At 40.5% G+C, this 19,628-nt stretch overlaps 1 protein-coding gene across 1 annotated transcript; it reads left to right on the top strand.

The window, feature by feature from the left end:
* The first annotated feature begins 374 nt into the window (after positions 1-374).
* HPRT1 (hypoxanthine phosphoribosyltransferase 1) lies at positions 375-17,048 on the top strand. The gene is made up of 9 exons (XM_050974617.1): positions 375-525; positions 2,473-2,579; positions 4,020-4,203; positions 8,131-8,196; positions 8,841-8,858; positions 11,112-11,194; positions 13,615-13,661; positions 15,490-15,566; positions 16,163-17,048. The coding sequence occupies exons 1-9, from the start codon at positions 499-501 to the stop codon at positions 16,208-16,210; spliced, it is 657 nt and encodes a 218-aa protein (XP_050830574.1). The 5' UTR covers positions 375-498; the 3' UTR covers positions 16,211-17,048.
* The last annotated feature ends 2,580 nt before the right edge of the window (positions 17,049-19,628 follow it).

The following is a 19,628-nucleotide window of genomic DNA, read 5'->3' as shown; positions in this document are numbered from 1 at the left end:
ATCTGATGTAAAGCTCCAGGGGCTTCACCCAGTTCTGTTGCCTTTCTCTGGACCCGGTCCAGCACTTGACTGTCCCTCCTGAGCTGAGGGGCCCAGAACTGGACACAGCATCGTCACCTTCCCGTGTCATCCTGAGGGGACGGGGCACGCACAGCAGGCTGTGCGAGGAGAGGCTCAACTCTCAAGACAAGGAGTTGAGACGTGGGGACACCTGCACCCTGCTGGGGTGGGGACAGCCGCACGGAGGGAACAGCTCCGGTGAGGTGTCCCCTCTGCCCCGTTCCTCCGACTGTTCCCCGAGCCGCTGCACGGCGTGCCGAGAGCGGCCATGTTGAGGGCGGGGAGCGCGGAGGGCGCGGAGGCGGCGCCGGGGCCGCAGCGGGCGCGGCGCCTCCTGCTCCCGCCGCCCGCTGCCGCCGCCGCCGCTCCTGGTCGCTCCCAGCGCCCGCTCCCGCCGCTCCGAGTCGCCCGCAGCCGCCGCCGGCCGGGCCGCGCTCCATGGCGACCCCCAGCCCCTGCATCGTGGTGAGTGCGGGGGCTGCCGCCCGCGGGACGGGGGATGCTGGGCGCCGGGGCCGCTGTGCCCCGCCCGCCACCCGGAAAACGGTGATCTGTGAGGGAACGCGAGGGGTGGCATGGCGTGGCGTGGCGTATCGCATCGTGTGTTGTGTCATGTCGTGCCGCGTCCCTCGGCGCCGGGAGCCGCCGCCCCGCGGAGTCACCTTGAGGGCAGCTCCGGCCTCCCGGCGCCGGGCCCGGGGTGTCCGTCCCGGCCCTCCCTGCCCCTGGCCGGGCGCGTCCCTTCCCGGAGCGGCCGCCGGTGCCTCGGGGTGGGATCCGCGGGGATCCCGAGCCCGAGGGCGGCGGGCAGAGCCGGCGTTGGCGCCTCCGGAGCGAAGGTGGAAGAACTTCCCCCAGCGCCGCACAACTTCCTATTCCTGTTGCTGTTCGCGGCGTGCGGGAGGCTCCGGTCGGGAGAACCCCACGTGTGTGAGCTGGGTCTGGTTCTGCCGGAGCAGCATCCTTGGTATTTTTGTGTAATTGCTGCATCTCCTTAGGCTCTTAACGCTCATTTTTATTTATCGTTTTAAAGCAAGTGCCAGTGCTGATGAAGTGCGTGCGGTGTCTGATGGCCGAGAGCCGTGACGGCCGCGAGGTTGCGACAGTAAATCCCTGCAGTCCGTAAAAAACCTAATAAAACCTGTAGGAAGGGCCCATTCCCTGCCAGATGCAGAAACGGAAGGTTTAGTAGACACGCTGGATATAACGATGGGTCTGACCAAAGAAAAACCCCATGAGTTTTGGGTGGGACCTGCCTTGTTTCTTAAAATAAGTCCCTGTGGACTTCAGGGACCATGAGCTCGAGCTGTGTGTGTGCAGCTCGCACGGTGCCGGTTTTGGAGGGGAGGGTGAAATAATAAATTCCCCAGATTAAATACTCATTACAGATTAATTAACAAAACCCCATGTAAACAGTTGTCGAACCACTGGCCAGGTAAGTATTTCCACAGGCACTGAAAGAAGATTTGGGTCCTGCAAGGGTACTAGTAGCCAAAATGCATATTTAAAATGCCTGCCCTGGTGAACTGTCAGCCCTAACCTTCTGTTTTCCCTCTAAAATTCTTTTTCACATGGTAATGTTCAGCTACATAACCAGAGAAGGAAGTAATTAAAACACGTCATTTTTAAGCTGCAGCAGGGTTAGGGTTCAAGGAAGGCTCTGTTTGATGTAACAGTGTGCCCTGAACCTCAGCAGTGTTTGGTATCATTATGTATGTTTGCTAATCCATTGTCCTAATTAATATGCACTTGCCAGTGTTGCAGGCTGTTTCATACAGGGAGTTTGCCCATCTGGAACAGGTTGCTGAAAGCTTTAAATTCAGATTCTGAATAATCTTGAACCTCTCCATTTTGGAAATGGTGATCAGAGCAGAGATGCTTCACAGCAGCATAAATTGTACTGCTCACGTAACTCTCTTGCCTTGTCCTGCAGACTGGCTCGTGTGTTTTGTTGTGATTGAGTGTTGTGGAGATTTGGAAGGTGTCCATGTCAGAACCTCTGCTTGCTTAATTGCAGATGCAGGTTTTGCATTACACTAGGAAAATTAAAGGGGTTAAAACGCTTGATTATTTTTATAATGGAACATAGAGTTTCACTGAGGGGTAGTAACTTCAGTTTCCTGCTCTCCACTGGAGGAGGATGTTGTAGGACTTTCACACATTGCATTGCATAACAGCTCACAATATTTCAAGTAACTCTTGTGAACTCTTAGATTACACTTTACTCTGTGTTCAGTGTGACTGATGTTTTTAGAGAGGGGGAAAGTAAGGTGATTCTGATGAGCATTGTGTGTTTGATAGGTTTTACTCATGGGTTTGATAGTTTTTACTGAGTAAAGCAAAGGACTTGAAGTTTCTCAGCACAGACTTTCTGTAAGGCTTTGTAGAAATGTCACCTTGTTTCCTTTTCAGATTGGCGATGATGAACAAGGTTACGACCTGGATTTGTTCTGCATACCTAAACATTATGCAGATGATTTGGAAAAAGTCTATATTCCTCATGGGCTCATCATGGACAGGTTTGTTTGACTTCAGACAGTATACTGATTGCATGAAACTGGAATAAACATCTTCCAGTGATAATTTTGCTGCTTGGAGACTGTCTAAATAGATTACATTTAATTAGAGACTCGAATGAACAATTAATCTCTTTTATTTGGCTTCTCTGAGAGTTTGTACATTCGCAGTCATGCTGTTCTTTGAAAATTGGTCATAGTTCTCAAGCGAAATTCTGTAGTATGTAACATCTTAGGACTTTCTTTCCAGTGCTTCTTTGATGTTTTACCTTCTTAAAATCTCACTAGAAGACGTTTTGTTGTGTCAATTCAGTCTGAAAATAGAGGCTCTTGAATTTCCGTAAGATATTAGTAAAAGTAAACTATTAATCCCATCATTTTAGACTCTCTCATGTTGATGTGATCAATAACCTCCAACTTTCTCCTGCCTTCCAAGAAAGACATTATCCTCTGCAAATATCAATCTGTCACTTCTGTGGTTGCTGAAATCTGTGATGTGCTATGCAAGTTTTATCTTGTGTGATCAGAAATGTGTTCACAAGCCTACAAGACATTTTTGTTTTACTTTGTGGTTGAAAGTTGCTAATTTTCTTTGTGAGAATGAACAACAAATTCAGTGAACTTAAGCCTTATATGAGTGGTGCTAGATGGGTCTTTCAGGAGATCTTGTGACTAGGAATGTGTTTAGATTTTGCATGGTTCTGTTTGACTAGATGCAATGAACATTCCTATAAAAAAATTCTTTTTAAATATTAAAACTTTACATTGGAAGTCCATATAGAGGAAGAAATTGGACAAAGTACACATCATTAAGGAATTGATGGAACGTTTATAATAGATGCCTTTCTCTGAGAAACCTGCTGTCAGCTGGCACACATTAAATGCAGACCATGCTTTCTAAAATAAATTTAGAAACAATTATTGCAGAAAAATTGTGCAGCATTCTCTCGCTCTGCCTTGCTGGTATTGTATTCTGCTTTCAGGACAAATTTCTGGCATTCTGGTTTGGCAAATTAACATCAACTCTTCAGTTTACAATTGGAGAGTTTTCTTGCTCGTCAGCTGCTGAGGGCCACTGCCTTTGGGGTTGTGTTAGCTTACATTGCTCTTTGCATGGAAGCTGAACCTATGTTTGGAAGGAGAAAACACCTTCATGTCTCTTATCTGCCAATGAAGCAGTTTCAGGGTGTTAAGGTTTGCTTTGGCTGCCTGTGGTAGGAAAACAGGCGCATTTGCAGTGCTATTGTTGGATTAACCTTGAAAAGCAAAACTTTGTTGACCAGTAATGTGTAAAAGTGACCCAAGAGATGGGCAAATATATCCAAGCAAAACGTGTTTCCAGGTTTGCTGTGTGTGTTTGCTGCTGCTAGGAGTATGAAACACTGCTGCTGTGATGGACAAGTGAAATGTTATGACAGCTCACTCTTCCTTGGTTTTGTTTAGGACGGAGAGACTGGCACGAGAAATTATGAAGGGCATGGGAGGACACCACATTGTGGCACTCTGTGTACTCAAGGGTGGTTATAAATTTTTTGCTGATTTATTAGACTACATCAAAGCCCTGAACAGAAACAGTGACAAATCAATCCCCATGACAGTCGACTTCATTAGGTTGAAGAGTTACTGTGTAAGTATCTATGCAGTACTGTGCAATTTTTAGCTAAGTTGACTACAAATTATTAACAGAGGTGGTTTAATATTGTTACTGCCCTAATATGCTAATATTAAACAAATAATTAAGGGAATTAAGAGTCACAAGCCAATTTACACTTTCTCTACCTTATTATATAATGTGTTTTCTTTTAGACCTTGATATCTCCTCACCCTAGTAAAATCATTAGCTGAGGAGAGAGACCCTTTTACATGCCCTTTACTTGTTCAGCAATTTCCTCTCTGCCCTCTACCCCATTTCTGAGGCTGTGGCTCTAGACTTCTCCTGCAACTGTTATTACAAATTTTAATTCTGAGAGTTTTTATATGGCTCCAGACATCATTCCTGGACAGGATGACTTGAAAGCTGCAGAAATGGTTCCCTATCATATTTTTATTTTCATGAACCAAACAATTAACAAAATTAGTTGCATTTGATCATGAGGAAATACTATATACATAAACCTAGATTTGTGATTGATGGCCACTGAATATGGCATTACATTTTCAAGACAAGGCATAGGTTACCTTGGGTTTTGATTTTTAGGGAAAGAATTTCTTTTGATTCTGAACGCAAGTATTCAACTTTGTAGGGAAGCAGAACATTGTGTAACATGAGGTAACTTTTAGGTTTTGCAGAAGGAAGCATAGGGTTTTGTTGTGCAGGCCAGGGGAAGAAGCAGATGTTTGTCAGCACAGTATGATATCTAGCTTACTGACAGCCAAGTCTTGTGGTTTTGGGATTTCAGAAATTTATTATTTGCTTCCCTAAGACCATCTATAAGATGGAAATAATGACTTTTTTTTTGTTTCAGTTTAGAGTTTTTGAATACATTGTTTAACAATGTTATGCTGTTTGTTCTGTATCAGCAACTTTGCATTGAAGTCGGGGTTACTTGTCACAGCTGTAGACCACTCCCTATTCCAGCAGAAAAATACTGATACCTGAATTGAAAAAAATCATTCTCATCTTTTCATCATTCTCTGTTTTCATCATTGAACTGTGAAACCTGAAATGGAATCATTTATAGACTTAGTCTGGACTGTGCAGAACTTGATAAATCCATGATTCCTATCGAGCTCTCCATTAAAGTGTCATGACAAAGCCAAGAGCTGCATGAGGCTTTGGTACAGTCCTTCTGCAGGACAAGCAGCCCTGCTGCCCGAGGCACACATAGCTGCCTGTCCAGGGGTTACCTGGAGACCACACTCAGGTTTGCAGGGCACGAGGCACTAATTCAGTTATGTGCTTTAATGAGAGTGCAGGGCTGGGCAGAAGGGCTCCTGCCAGCCTTTGGTTGTATCTCACAAGGCACTTTGTGCTTGTGCACTGTGTTAAAATCAGTGAGTGAGAGCAGTCTGAGCCTCTTTTCTGCTGTGTCTCCCAAAAGGGGAGGCTCCTGCCTGAAGTCCACTTCACCCCATATATTCTGCAGAAAACTGAATGTCTCTATTACAGAATAGTAGGTTAAAGAATAGGAAATTAAGACTTCCACCTGTTTTTTCTTGGAGTAGAAATTGTGTATCTTCTGCTTTCTCCACTTAGGAACACTTCCAATAACTTACCAAAAATTGCCTATTCTTGTTTAAAGAATCAGTACAAAGACTATACCCTTCATGCTCTCTACTTTCTAACTCAGAAAAAAATACTGGAGAAATAGTTTGAAACACCTGAAAAAAGTCTCTGCTAAAAAGTAAGGCTGACTTTTAACTGGTGTCCTAGGTGTGTTTTGGTTCATTTCTTTCCTACAGCTGATTTTGTTTATTCCCCCTCAGAACTACAGTGCCTTGATATTAATAGGGGAGTGAGCAGCAAAGTAAGTTTTATGGAGATTACAATCCTGTTTTTACTATAGAAACAAGTGGATGAGGAGAAAAGCAGAGAATTGTAGACAGAAAGCTGTTGAAGCCAGACATTTTCCTTGAGGTGTTGGCTTGAGGGTTTTTGATTTTTTCAGCTAGTTCTATAAAAGAATGTTTTCTTGTTCTGGATGAGTGAGGAGCTGCTATGTGATGCCTCCACTACACTATTCATGAGCATTTCTTCTCTGCAGCCTCTCTTAGGTGATTATTAATATCCAAATTTAGGTCCTTTAGATTGCATAATTTCATAGAGTGGATAAGATTATCCTATTGTGGACATGTATGTAACAGCTTGACTGGGTCTTCCATCAGTAATAGTGTCAGAGTGCTAAATCTGCTCTGTAGTTTTGATCTGTGCTTTGCTACAGGAAGGGATCTGTGTTCAGTGGTGTGAAAGTCATCACAAACTGTAATGGACAGTTGGAAGTGGAGCTTTCAGCTCTCTTGTTGCTGTCTCTGGATGTGATTACTGGATCATGCTGCCTGCCTTTACAGACTGGATAAGAGATGTTAAAAATATCCTGGTCACATAAATGAAGTAGATGAACTTTTGTAATAGTTCTGTAATTGATGTTCTATTCTTGTTTCAAACTGATCATTTAATATTTACAAGCATATAGGGTTTTTTTGTATTGTAATGCAAAATTCATACTGTACTGCACCCAAAATAATTGTCTAAGAAAACTGACGTGATCAAGCCATGATTAAACTTTACTTGTAACTCCAGTTTTCCAAGTCCTTATGGATGAATTTTAAGGATCTGGCAAGCTGTTAAGAAATGGAAAGATGGTGTTTGTGATCAGATCCAGCTCTCACTATTCTTGACAAGCAGTTAATGTTACAAGAAGAATGGCTTTTCACCAGTCTCCTGCATTTAAGCATGGAAATTAGCAAATGTTGCTTGTATAGTCATGAATGGCAGCCAAAAGACAGTGGATGTGTTGCACTGTCACAGGTGAAAATCTGGATTTTTGGTGGAGTATATGGTAAACTCTGGTTAGGCTGGTCACAGCATTATTCTGAAAGGTCTCTGTTAACCAAACCTTACAGCAGAATACTGTAAGGAACTTAAAATGCCGCTTTAACAGGTGATCTTGGAGTCACTTGAGTCAGGAGTCACAGTCTTGTAAAACATTATTGTTTTCCATCAGGGACAACAGGGAGGCAGTGAAAACAGATCTAAACAGTAAAACTCTTATGTGTTAAACCATGAAGCATTAAAGTCTTACCAGTACTGAACTCTGAAATAGGGCTCCTGAAGATAATTAAAACATTGCTTAATGATTAAACAAAGTTCTTGCCAGTGGAAATCTGGTTATAGCCAATGTCAGAAATCTTTAACTGTTTTTTCACCCTTTCATTGCTCAGGAACTTAGCACCTGCATATGACATCTAATATGAACTGTGAGACACTGTCAAGGTTTAAGTCAGTTGAGTGTTTTTATCACAGTTTAGATTTACTGAAGCAATATGCAGTGTAGTGATGGTGTACCTGTGCTGCTGTTCAGTTGTATAAGAACTAATTTGATTTGTTACCAATATTGGCTGTAAACTAAGCATAAGCTTTTCTGGTTATTTTTGTAGCTTATTGTTCTAAATAGCAATCAGTGCCTTGTTTGCTGGCTATTCTTGTTATGATTGCCTATTCTTATTCAGAGTAAGACTTTCTAAAGCAGTAAAGTTTAAAATGTAAATTACCAGCTATGCAGCATCCTGTAGCTTGGAAACCAGAAGTGCTTTTTGTCCTGTTTCTGTATCTGTACAGAATGCATAGTAAATCCTTGCTTTTTAGGTACAAATGTGTATATAATGGTCACAGATTATGTGTTGATGCAAATCTCTTGTCAAACAGTCTTTAATCTGAAATACCATCTTTGAAGTTGATCATTTGTAATTTCTTTTTTCATAGAGATGCTGTTGTTGCTGTGCTTCTGAAAGCTTTAACATTTACTAGTTGTGTACTTCACAGTCTTGACATTTACTGCAAGAAGAAAATCAGTTTAATTCTTGTCATGCAAATGTTCACCCTCCTCTTTCTTAGAATGATCAGTCAACTGGAGATATCAAAGTCATTGGGGGAGATGACCTCTCAACCCTGACTGGAAAGGTGGGTACAGCTCTGTGTGTGTCTGTGTTTGTTCCACTGAAGGAGTGGTGGGAATTCATCCTGCTGAGATGTGTAAGGTGCAGCCCATATCAGGAACACGGGTCCTCATGATAGGCAGTGACAAGAGGAGGAAATAGGAAAATGTAAATTGGGAATCTGCTTTTCTCCAGTGATTCTGTGGAGATCATTGAGCCACATGTCAGGGGTTAAAGCACCACTGCTCCTGCTCTGTCAGAACACATCACTTTCCCCTTCTCCTCACACATAGGGGATTTTTAAGACATGTGCAAATGTAAAGGATGTACGTATGACAGAATTGTACATGTCTCTGCAGTAGGACACTCTTCTCTAGAAGAACAGAAATTGTATAGACTCTGTTTTGATCTCTTTTGCTTATGTCTAAAATTTTCAAAGTCAGATTAATTCAAAGACTGTACTTAACATGAGCTGTTGAGAAGGATCTCAGCTAATTGTTGTTAGAGCATCAGAAATGTTAAACTACAAAGCAGTTGCTGTTACACACGTAAACATACATAAATGGTGGTGCAAATATTTAGGTGCACTGGAAATGAGTTTGAAGATTAATAAGAAATTGTATGTTGTCTAGATACTAATGGATTTATTTTTCTTTTTCTTCCTACCAGAATGTTTTGATCGTAGAAGTAAGTATTATGGTTCACTTGGAAATTCTAATGTGTGACAGGTAAAAGAGTTCTAATAGAAGTTGTTCCTAAGCCAGAAAACCTACAGTTTTGGTTTCAAGGTTTCCAGCTTCTGATTTCAGGCCTGAATTTTGCAAGTGGTCTCTGAATTTGAACTAAGCTGTGTTTTGAATTCTCAAATTGCATTCAATTGCTGTATTTAACCAGGAAAGCATCCATCTAAAATGGTTTGTATTTTCTTTCAGTTTTCTGAGATTTTGTCAATTCTAAAATGTCTCATTTTTTCCTTTTTTTTTTTTTTTTTTTTTTCCTAAAGTAGCCTGAAAAAAAGTGATACTAAGCATGTTATTGTTCTGGGTTCATCCCAGCATGTTAGGAAACTAAACTGCAGAGGTAGAAAGAGATTCCTGGTGGGAGTATCCTAAAATACATGAAAAACAGATCTAAGCTCAGTGTCCCAGTGTGTAGTTTGTTTAGAGAATAGTGACACAGAGAATGCTAATTCTTAATTGGCATTTTGCAATTGCTGAATTCCCATTCCTCTGTCTTGTCATGGTTCTCTGGGTGATATCAGGTTCAGTACAGCTCAGTTTGCCTGGTGGGTGCTGTTGCTTAGTTCTTGCTTTCATACCTCTGTCTTGATGAACACCATTGCTAATGTGCAGCCAATGTCACTTTCCTTGAGTACAATTGACAATTTCAGGGTAGGGAGGCAGCAGTAGACAGGAAAAGCGGATGTGCAATCTAATGATGTGTTAAGGCTCCAAATATGGAAATGGCATGTTTGTAAGCAAAGAAACAACTATGGTAACTGATGCATCAGCCAGAGGAAAGGATGTTTCCTCCCATAAAATGTGTTTCTATGTATTATTTTTCTAATTTGAGAAAGTTATATTATTCCACAGGAAGCACATGCAGTTCCAAAACTTACCGAAATAGTATGTGCACAGCAGTCATTGTGTGATCAGTGGTGTCCTTTGAAGTATATTTTGCTTCAGATGGACAGATGTGTTTAATTATGTATCTGCTCCATTTCAGATGAATGTAATTCCCAGATTAGGTTAGTTTCTGAATTGTTTAGTGAATCATCTGTCCATTGACTTGTCTTAGAGAGTCAGATATGAAATTTACTGGTCACCATTTTAACTGTCAAATGGTAAAATGCACATCTACTGTAAATTTGATGTCTCAAGCTCTAGGCTTTACTGAATCCCTTTAAAGTCCATAAAAATTCTGTACAAAATGGAAATTCATCTCCAATAAACAGCTCATCACACAACAGAAAATCAGTAATAGGTTCTGGTTTTCTCTTAGAGCATGGAAGTAGCTGTTTATTTACCAACTTTGATTTTTATCTATATACCTGTACATCTTCAACTTCCTCTGGAGTTTAATGCTTAAAAGCATTGAGTGTTAATGGTAATGCTGACAGGTGCTCTGTTGAGTTTGTTGTTTGATTTTTATTTTAATTAGGAGTCATGGGAAAATCAGCTCAAACCAGGATATTGCTGCTGCTTTGCTGTCTGCTTCCTTCACTTCAAAAAGATTTGATTTTAGGCCAGGGCAAGGACTGTCCCTCTTAAAGATGGTGTGATTGTTTAGTCCAAATGAGGCCATTTTTGATGCTTCAGTTTCAAGCCATATGTTCTCTTTTTATTTTCTGTTTATATGTGCAGTGAATGGAATTAAAATGCTGTGTCAAAATTTATTTTAGTGTGTTTTAGACTTCAGAACTGCATTCAGACTTCCCTGTGCAATTTCTTCAGATATTTCTTGGCCCTGTGAAGTAAATTGTACTCCTTTCCCTTTAACTGCAGTAATGAGTTGTTCTGCCTGTTTTCCCTTCTTGTTTTTCTTCCTGTTGAATACTCTGTAACTGAGCTCAACAGCAGGACTAACATTACTCTTATCATACTCAAATTAAACATTATCTCATTGCTGCAAGGAGCACAATATCCAGAAGGAGCCAAGCAGGTCATTGCAGTAACTGCTTGTTCAGCAACTGCTTCCAAAGCCATGGTTATCCACAACAATTAAGCACTCTTGTTAATGTGTGTGATCACTTTACCCAGTGTGGTTGTGTAAGCCCAGCTCTGCGTTTTGTGCCACCTGGATTTGGTTGTGAGCATTTTTACAGGCTGTAGTTTGTCATATTTTCTTGCTGCTGTGAATGAGTAATTTCAGTGGTTGAACTTGAAAGTGCTGCTCTGACATGGTTAATATTCTGTCTTACATGAGTGTTTTTATTTTCAGGATATAATTGATACTGGTAAAACAATGAAAACATTGCTGTCTCTGCTTAAACAGTACAATCCAAAGATGGTGAAAGTAGCCAGGTAAATTTTTGATTATTATTTGTGATGGTTTTCACCTTAAGAAGGTTAAAAAAAAAACCCAAATCAACAAGTAAAAACAAACATAGAACACTTTTCCATGGAAGAGAAACAGGAGGGAATATTTCTGCAGGAGTCATATGTGATGTGATCTGTTGAAGTCACTACTTGTTTAAACTCCTAAAGCACTTTTGCATACTGTAAGCACATATATATGGTAAGGATATTGGAAATTGTTCTTTCCAGTCTCATTGCTGGAAGAATTCCTGTACTTCAGGAGGGCATAACTTGTGCATGCCTGGAACACCTCTTGCCTGTCACATTATGGTAAGGTTTGTGGGCTTTTGCCACTGAAGTCCAAGTTTAGAAGTATCTAGAAGAATTGAAATCTTTTGGTCTTAAAAGAAATAACGTCTCAAGTTAATAGAGGTATTTTCAGCACAAATTTAGTGCATAAATGTAGACTTTAACTAGAAAGGAGAATACGAAGAATGAGTGGTTGTCACTTACCTGTATGTAGTGTCTCTCCAAAGATATTTGTTTCTGCTGGCACTGTCTGCAACTTCACTATACTAACATACCTGTGCAATGGAGATTTTCTATTTTTCTTTCTTTAATTGTGGACTTCAATTAGTTTGCACACTAACATGAGTGAGTGTGTAGTGTGCATAGTGCAGCTGAGTTTTAGAGGTCGTTCTGTGAGAGTCACCCAGCCATATGCTCTTCCAGGCTTTTCTGCTTAGTTACACCTTTAATCAATTCATTTCAAAACATTTCATAATTAAATAACTTGCAACCAACAAGAAATATTGACAATGTTATTATATTATTAACCAATATCAACATTCCTCCTACTTCTTTTTAAATGCATCTGTTGCACTGCCATGCTGTGGTTGTGTATTTTTTAATAAAAGCATAATGATTGCTGGGGATTAGAGATAAAGCAGAGCTGGGTGTAATATCTAATCACTTGTGTTGCCATAACAATGTCAAAGCAGTTGTTAGACTTACCAGAACAGCTCTTCTTGCTGATAATCTGGAGGTGACCTGCTGAAGGTGAGGCCGTTGTGGATTTCTTCCTGGCCAGTTTTTAAATATGTATCACTGAAAAGTGTTGTAACACTACAGTGTAAATCTTAACTATAATAAGTATAATAAAATAAAATATATATTAATATAATAAATATAATTAAATAATTATATATATTTTTATACATATATATATATGCAAAGACCAATTTCCTGTATTTTAAACCTGTTGCAGTAATTTGGGTGTGCCCAGGGAAAGACCTGACTAGGGAAACATGATCATTCTAGGTAGTCTTATGTTCTTAGTTGCTTGACTTCTCTCTCTTATATATCTTTTCTTCTTTGTTAATTTTTTGGTTGTTGTTGTTTTGTTGTTGCAGTTGTTGATTGGGTTGGGGTTTTTGAGTTTTTTTGTTTGGTTTGGTTTGGGTTTTTTTTCTAGGTTTCTATTTATTTTCCTTCAGACAATTAAGTAGTTGTAGTAGGGAGATACGAACTAATGCCAGCACTGTTTTGGGGTTTCTTTGATCACATTCTACACCAGTTCTCAAAAATTAGGTCTCCCAATTAGAAGTTTCAGAAATTAAAATCAAAACTGTGACTGTGGCAAATGAAGCCACGTCTTCAGGGGTGATCCAGGAGGGAAGGGGGTCTGTGCTTAGTGTGCAGAGTTATGCTGGTCCTGTTTGCATTCAGCCATCAACCACCTTTTCCTCAGACAGACAAATGTCAGGCCTGTGGGATTGTCTTATAAGAGGTAGAAGTACTCTGCTGAATAATGAGCAAATCAAACCAACTTGGGAGGGCATTTCTCTCTACCACAGTACCCCCAGCTCTGTATCTCCATGCTTTTTATCCTTCTGACCATTAATTCTGATCATCAGAATCAATTACATTTTCTTTATGGGGGTAATTAGTACTTCAAGTGAAAAGCAGTTAAGGACAGGTTGTGCAATTGAGGTCACATTGAAGCAGCTAAACTTTTCCTTCATAAAACTCGGGCTTTTGTTGGGCTTTTTTTCTTGGGCCACACCCCAGATTGTTGCCTCTTTACGTACAAGGTAAATTGCACCTGAAGTTTCCAACATACATAAAATCCCACTAAGTGACTTTTCACAGTGAAAATCCATCCAGGTCAGTGTCTCCCAGTCTTTTCCTTGCAGACCTGTTAGTCAGCCTTTAGGCTGTGAACCATTCATGATTCTAGGAAGTTTTGATTTTGTCATTATGATCTTTTGTACCTGCAAGTAAAGTAATGGTTTGAAATATGTGTAATTAGGCTGTCAGTTATGCACACTTAGGCTTAACTCAGCTTCTCTGTCATCAAAACAGTGTCATATATTTGTACATGGTGCTTTTCCATGTTTCAGCTGTACATGAATTTTATTTGACAGTTTGCTGGTGAAAAGAACTCCTCGAAGTGTGGGATACCGGCCGGACTGTAAGTGACTTTTGACAACCACTTTTCATTATTAAAAGTATGTCTGTGTATCGTGTTTCTTTTGCTCAAAGTCCAAGGATGTTCCTAATAGGTTTTCAGTAATTATTCTTGATAAAGTTTGCTCTTATTTAGATAATTAAATGTTTGGAATGTACTTTGAGACAGTTAATCAGGATTTGTAACATTTGCAACATTTTATTATATTGAAAACCAAACTTTGATATTTTGGTCTAGGTTACACCTTTGTCATGTGCAAATTCTCTCAACTTGCATGTAGTCAAATGCTTCAGTCAGTGGAATCTGCTGGATTTACCTTTTGACACTTTTGGGAGTGATTTGTGTGCCTTAGCCTAGCTACCTCCTGCCATTTAGCTGTCCCCAAGAATGTGGGGGACTACATGGGGTAGCAGGTTTGATAAAAGTTTACAGTGTTAAAATATCTAAATTGGCACTGGTTATGTCTGGGCATCTGAATTACTCCCTTCTTGTCCTCTCCTGTCTGTCCCAAGACTGTGAGTGAAGGAACAGCATCCACAGCAGACAGTGGTGGGAGTGACGGCTCCTCCTGCCTTGTGCAGGGCTGTGTGTTTTTAACCATGTTACAGAGGCTAAGTTCCTCTTCCATTCATTATGGAAGTGAAGAGAATTGAGCAGCAGAATCACATCCTCTTCCTCCTCCTTTGCAAGGTTGTACAATGCTCTGTAAGTGAAGCTTTTCCATGCCTCAAGGCTTCATTGAGGTGTTCCCCTCATTCAAGGATGCCCCTCATTCCTGGGATCTCATTAGAGGCTTAGCTGGGCTAATGGTGCCTTTGGAGCATCTTGCAGCAGATGACTTGTTTTGCCATCTGTCCGCAGAGACAACCTGTCAGAGCAGGACATGTGAGTTCTGAAGGAGACAACAGGGCAGAAGTGGCTGGGCCTCCGTTTTATCCCTGTTTTGTGAGGCCCAGTAAGTGTTAATCATCACCTTAGTTTTTCTAAAAGTACCCACAGCCTTTTATTTGAATTGCACAGTTTATCTCCCTGCTTTCCTCATTGTAGCCAGGGAGAGAAAAAAGACACTGCTTTCCTGCTCAGGAGTCTTTCATTTTAGCATGATGGGGAAAAGCCCTTTGGAAATTTTATATTTTTGATAATTTAATTTTTTTGGGGTAATTTTATAGTGTGTGTAGACAGGGTGGACTAGTCCTGCCTGACAAAGTGTCCTGCTAGAGCTGTTCAGACTATCTGGAATGGCTGATATCCTCTTTTTAGGCAGACTTTTTGGGAGATAATAATCACAACCAAACACAAAAACCAGCAACAAACCAAAGCCAAAAGCAAACCCAAAGCAGCCAACCCATACCTGAAACCTGCAAATGACCCTTCCTGCAGCCCTGTCTGGAGTGCTGTGAGGGGCACATGTTTTGTGCTCACAAATTCACTGCTGCTGCACTGGCACATCAGGCATCTAGGAAGTGCCAGGAAGGATTGGCACTTCTGCACATATTTGCAAACTCAGAGGACATTTTCAAGGAATTTTACATTCTCATAATAATATCCTGTCAGGAAATTTAAGAGCTTCCATTAATTTTTTGCAGACTAGCACCAGGCAGCTGTGTGGGAACCAATAAGTACATCTATTTAATTTCCTTTAGTTGATAAATCAACAAAGTAAGTTAAAATTGTGAAATGGCTGAAATATTAATCTGAGGGTACTAGAGTGGAAGAAATAAAATTACTTACAATCTAAATCTATAAAATTCTATATTGTCTCTGTAAAAAGATGTAGTGAACTCTAGGAGGTTCTTTTTCTAACACTCTGGTGACTTATGGTCTTTTTCAGTTGTTGGATTTGAAGTGCCAGACAAATTTGTTGTGGGATACGCCCTAGATTACAATGAATACTTCAGAGATTTGAACGTAAGTAATTTTTCCCGTATGTTTTTCTCCATTGAAAACTGGGGAGGAGGAAGGAAGGGAAATCTCCTTACATCATTCTCCCTGCTCTTTAAATCATGCCTCATGTTCCAGTGATGAGAACAAGCCTGGGAGCAGCAGGGCAGTGTTTGGAGCGCTGATAAAACAAAAAAATAATTTTGCTGCATGCAGTGGATGCTGCACAACTGTCAGCTTTGAAATAATGTGAAGTTTGTGTGGACTTTCTTGTTTCACCAGATGTCTGCAACAAATAAGTGCATTTGCTTAGTTATGTCAGAGTTAAAGAAGAGAGACCTGAGAAGAAGTTAAGAAGGGCTCACATTTTATTATTTTTATCATTAACTCTTCATCTGGGTCTCAGCAGACTCAGCAGACACTGGGTGGGAAAAGAAGGCAATGTGGAGATTTTTGGACCAAAAAAAGGCCCAAGTTTTTCTGCATAAACAGTGCCAGAAGATTCTTCCTCCTGAAGCGTGTACAGCACACTTGTGTTGCTTTCAGAAGCTTGTTACTGATGTGAAACCTTGGTCTCTTAGGTCACTTTCCTAACAGGAGCTTTTTATTTTATTTTGTTTCAGCATATCTGTGTGATCAGCGAGACGGGGAAGCAGAAGTACAAAGCATGAAAGCAGAGTTCAAGTGACAACAGAGCTTTGAAATGTTTTGTTTACTGAGTCCTATCTTTCACAGGCTTCAGCTCTGGTACACCAGCTACACTTGTAGAATGCCCTAGCCCCATTGCCATATGCTTACTGTAATTTATTGCATGTACAATATAAGAGCTCATCTTGCTCATTTATATTTTAGAAATGTAAACAATTAGTGCAGTTCTGCACTCCTTATTTTGATTTGCACTATGACACTACCGACTATCGCTGCCCCTGGTTGGGTCGTGCTGTTTGTGAGCTCCAGAGTCTAACTCTTGCAGTGGTAAATTGCTTAAACCTCATCAACCCAGAACTGAAATAGTTCAAGTACTGTAAATGTAAAGCATTTTATGATAGGGAAGTCTATTGGTAATATTTTTAAAATCTGTAATTTAAGTTTTATATTTCAATGCACAGATGTGATTGTGATTAATGGATAGTTGCACCTTTGGGTGGTAATAAAGCATGAAGAGCAGCCAGTTACAGTATCTGTAATCTCCAAGGGGCTCATCCAGATCTCCTGGAGTTGCCTTACTGCTGTAAAGGAAGTCTGGGTGAAAAGTGTGTTTTTCCTTTTTTCTTTTTTTTTTTTACAGATGGAATGACAAAACAGAATGTTTAAAATCTAGTTTTAGTTGAGCTGCCTATTTCTGTTAGATTTTTTTTCTTTAAAAAATCCATCAGTCTGTGGAATTGCCTTTTAAATTTAAACAATTTTAATATATTTGTGGGGGGCAAAAAAAGAAGTATGGTAATGTTTACTTTATAAGATCTACAAAGCAAAGTACTTTAAATAAAGGCTGTCTCTTTAAAATAAGCCCCACACATCTGTCCCACTCATTCTGTATATTAAAGTGCTCTTGAAATTTTCTTCTCAATATTTTCATAAGTGCTTGTGACAGTGAAGGCAGAGTCTACATTTGTTACCTTTGTAGAGCTTTAGGTTAATGTAATCCTGTCTAAGAGAGAGGTGATAAAAGTGCTGTGGGAAGATACTGAAACAATTGCATATTCTCCAACCAAACCAAATTCCAGAGAGAATAGTCATTTGTTCTGTCTTGGCAAAAATGAAGAGTGGAGGCTATATGTCCATTAAACATATCCATGTGGGAAAAAACCCACAAAAACCCACAACCATTTTGTAAGCAATCCTTTGGTTTGTTTCATTAGCACTCCTGTTCTTGTGGAGTCCAGTTCTGACCACAGCAGCCCCAGCTCACACCTGTGTTTGTGCTGTGCTTTTTGGTTCTTGTTCTTCTGCATGTGGATTCTCCCACCACATCCTCAGATTTAATGCTGCTCAGTGCCTAATACACCATGGAGTTTTTGAAATATTCTGTTTTGAAAGATTTTTCTCTGCTTTTGAAGTTTTAGTCTGTACTTTTCCAAGAACTGCACACTACTGCCCATCCATGGCCTGCTCATTTACAGCTACCTAATATTAATAATATTAATAGCAGACCTAAAATACCAATTCACACAATGTAATTCACACCAAATGACCACATTTCTGAGAGATCTATTTGTAAATCAGAATTCTCTTTAACAAATATTAGAACACTGATCAAAATTATACTGTTCTTTCAAAGAGCTTTTGTTCCAATGCACTACAAAGTCTGATTGCATTTCTGGATTTGTCCTAAATCACCTTTGTATATCTGCCTGTTCAAGAACCTGTGACTTGTTGCAAAAATATGCAGAACATCTCCAAGAAGAGGAAATAATGAGTCTCCTGAAAGGTTTTCCAGGCATGGTTAAGACAATTACTCACATGATGTGATTTGGGAAAGAGAGGAGGGGTTGAGTTAGTCATAACAAGGGGTTTATCTTTCCAACTGCAGCTGGAGCAGGGAATTCCTGCTGGGTTTGCTGGGCACAGGGGTTGGAATTGCACGGACTGTGTGGGCACAGCAGAGGTTTGGAAGATGCTGTTGAGCCACGCTGGCCCCAGGAGTGGTGCTGCAGCAGCACAGGTCTGCCTTCTACCTGTGTCTGATGGAAAAGGTTTATACTTCAAATCTCACTGAATGTTCCCACATTTCAGCTGCTGTGGAACAGACACTGAGGTTTTTTCACTTCACATAGGTGCTTGTCAGGTCAAATTCATCACCACAGAGAGATTCCTTATTCAAAAGCTTTTGTTGGTCTGAAAATTGTTCAGATGAAAGGTTACCCCCTCTCTCACCCTTGCTGGAATAGTTCTGTCTACTGCAGCCTTTCACAGCTGCTGTGTGTGCACAACAGGAAGATAAATCCTCTCTTGAAAAATGTTGAAACTGCAATTGTGACTTTTTGTTTGGTAATTTTGGTTAAAAGACTGGGGGTTTAGTCACATCTTTGCAAGTTAAACAGCTTTATACGACCCAGACATATATTAAAGCATTATGAAAGCACAGAGGAGTGTCTTGTATTTGAACATTTATGTGCCATTTGAAATTCATTATAGTTCCATATTTTATGAATCACAAATGTATTCTGGAAAAATAATTTCGAATATTTATAGGCTTTGCTACGCTGTCTCTCCCTGTGACATCTGGCATTTCTGTACATTTTGGTAGCTGAGACACAAAATGTGATGAAAATTCTCTCTGTGAACTGAGCTGGCACTTCACTTGGGGCTTTTTTTTTTTTTTTGGCAATCCTGGTTATGAAAATTGAGTTCAATAAGGATCTTTGAGCTGCCTTGTAATTGTATATCCTGACTGATTAAATGGTGGTGTTTCACTGTGTCTTATGCTGCAACAGTCCTGTCAAGCACGCACTATTCCAGCAGTGAGGAGCTGAGTGCTTACAAGGAGCTGGTCATTAAAGGACTGCCTGCCCTGCCCAAGTGCCTTTAATTCCTGTGCAGGTTGCACCTTGCAAGATCAGATCTCCACTCTTGGCAAGCACCTTCATTAGCTGAGACAACACTGTGGTCTGGTTTTTCCTTTTTTTTTTTTTTTTAGTTGTTATAGTATTTAATTACCCAAGCAGATGTAGTTTGTTGAATACTCAGATGGGGAAAACACTTCCCAGCTCTGTAAAGGTGCCAGTACCGAGTAGGCTCATGGTACTGCAGGCACCAAGGTGAAGAGGGTAGGGCTAGAAAAGCACAAAGATGCAGCACAATCTAAGAACTGGCTGTGAGGATTTTCATCCCCTGGAAGCTGAGAGAGGGATCCTGCTGGTAGGTGATGAAAGGCTGGTGCTGGGTGTGTGCTGGGGACACATTTGAGTGGCTGCAAATGCCCTTCTGTGTGTGGGCTCTGCTCCAGGGAACACCAAGTGATGATTTGAAACTTCATCTTGGAAGGTGGAAATCCTTGTGGAACCATGTAGGAGACAGGCCACTGATGGTGAGTAAATCAAGGTGCAGGAAGGGGCTGGTGTTTAACAATCATTATTAGTGGCATCT

This window comes from Serinus canaria, chromosome 4A, assembly GCF_022539315.1.
Source record: "Serinus canaria isolate serCan28SL12 chromosome 4A, serCan2020, whole genome shotgun sequence".
NCBI classification, from domain to species: Eukaryota; Metazoa; Chordata; class Aves; order Passeriformes; family Fringillidae; genus Serinus; species Serinus canaria.
This window is presented reverse-complemented; position numbering and strand designations above follow the sequence as displayed.

What these genes read in the sequence shown, in the direction of transcription:
- HPRT1 (XM_050974617.1), top strand. Translation starts at nt 499, where the DNA reads ATGGCGACCCCCAGCCCCTGCATCGTG. An exon ending in CCCCCAGCCCCTGCATCGTG is followed by an intron (nt 526 to 2,472) that starts GTGAGTGCGGGG and finishes TTTCCTTTTCAG; the next exon opens with ATTGGCGATGATGAACAAGG. An exon ending in AAGATGGTGAAAGTAGCCAG is followed by an intron (nt 11,195 to 13,614) that starts GTAAATTTTTGA and finishes TTTATTTGACAG; the next exon opens with TTTGCTGGTGAAAAGAACTC.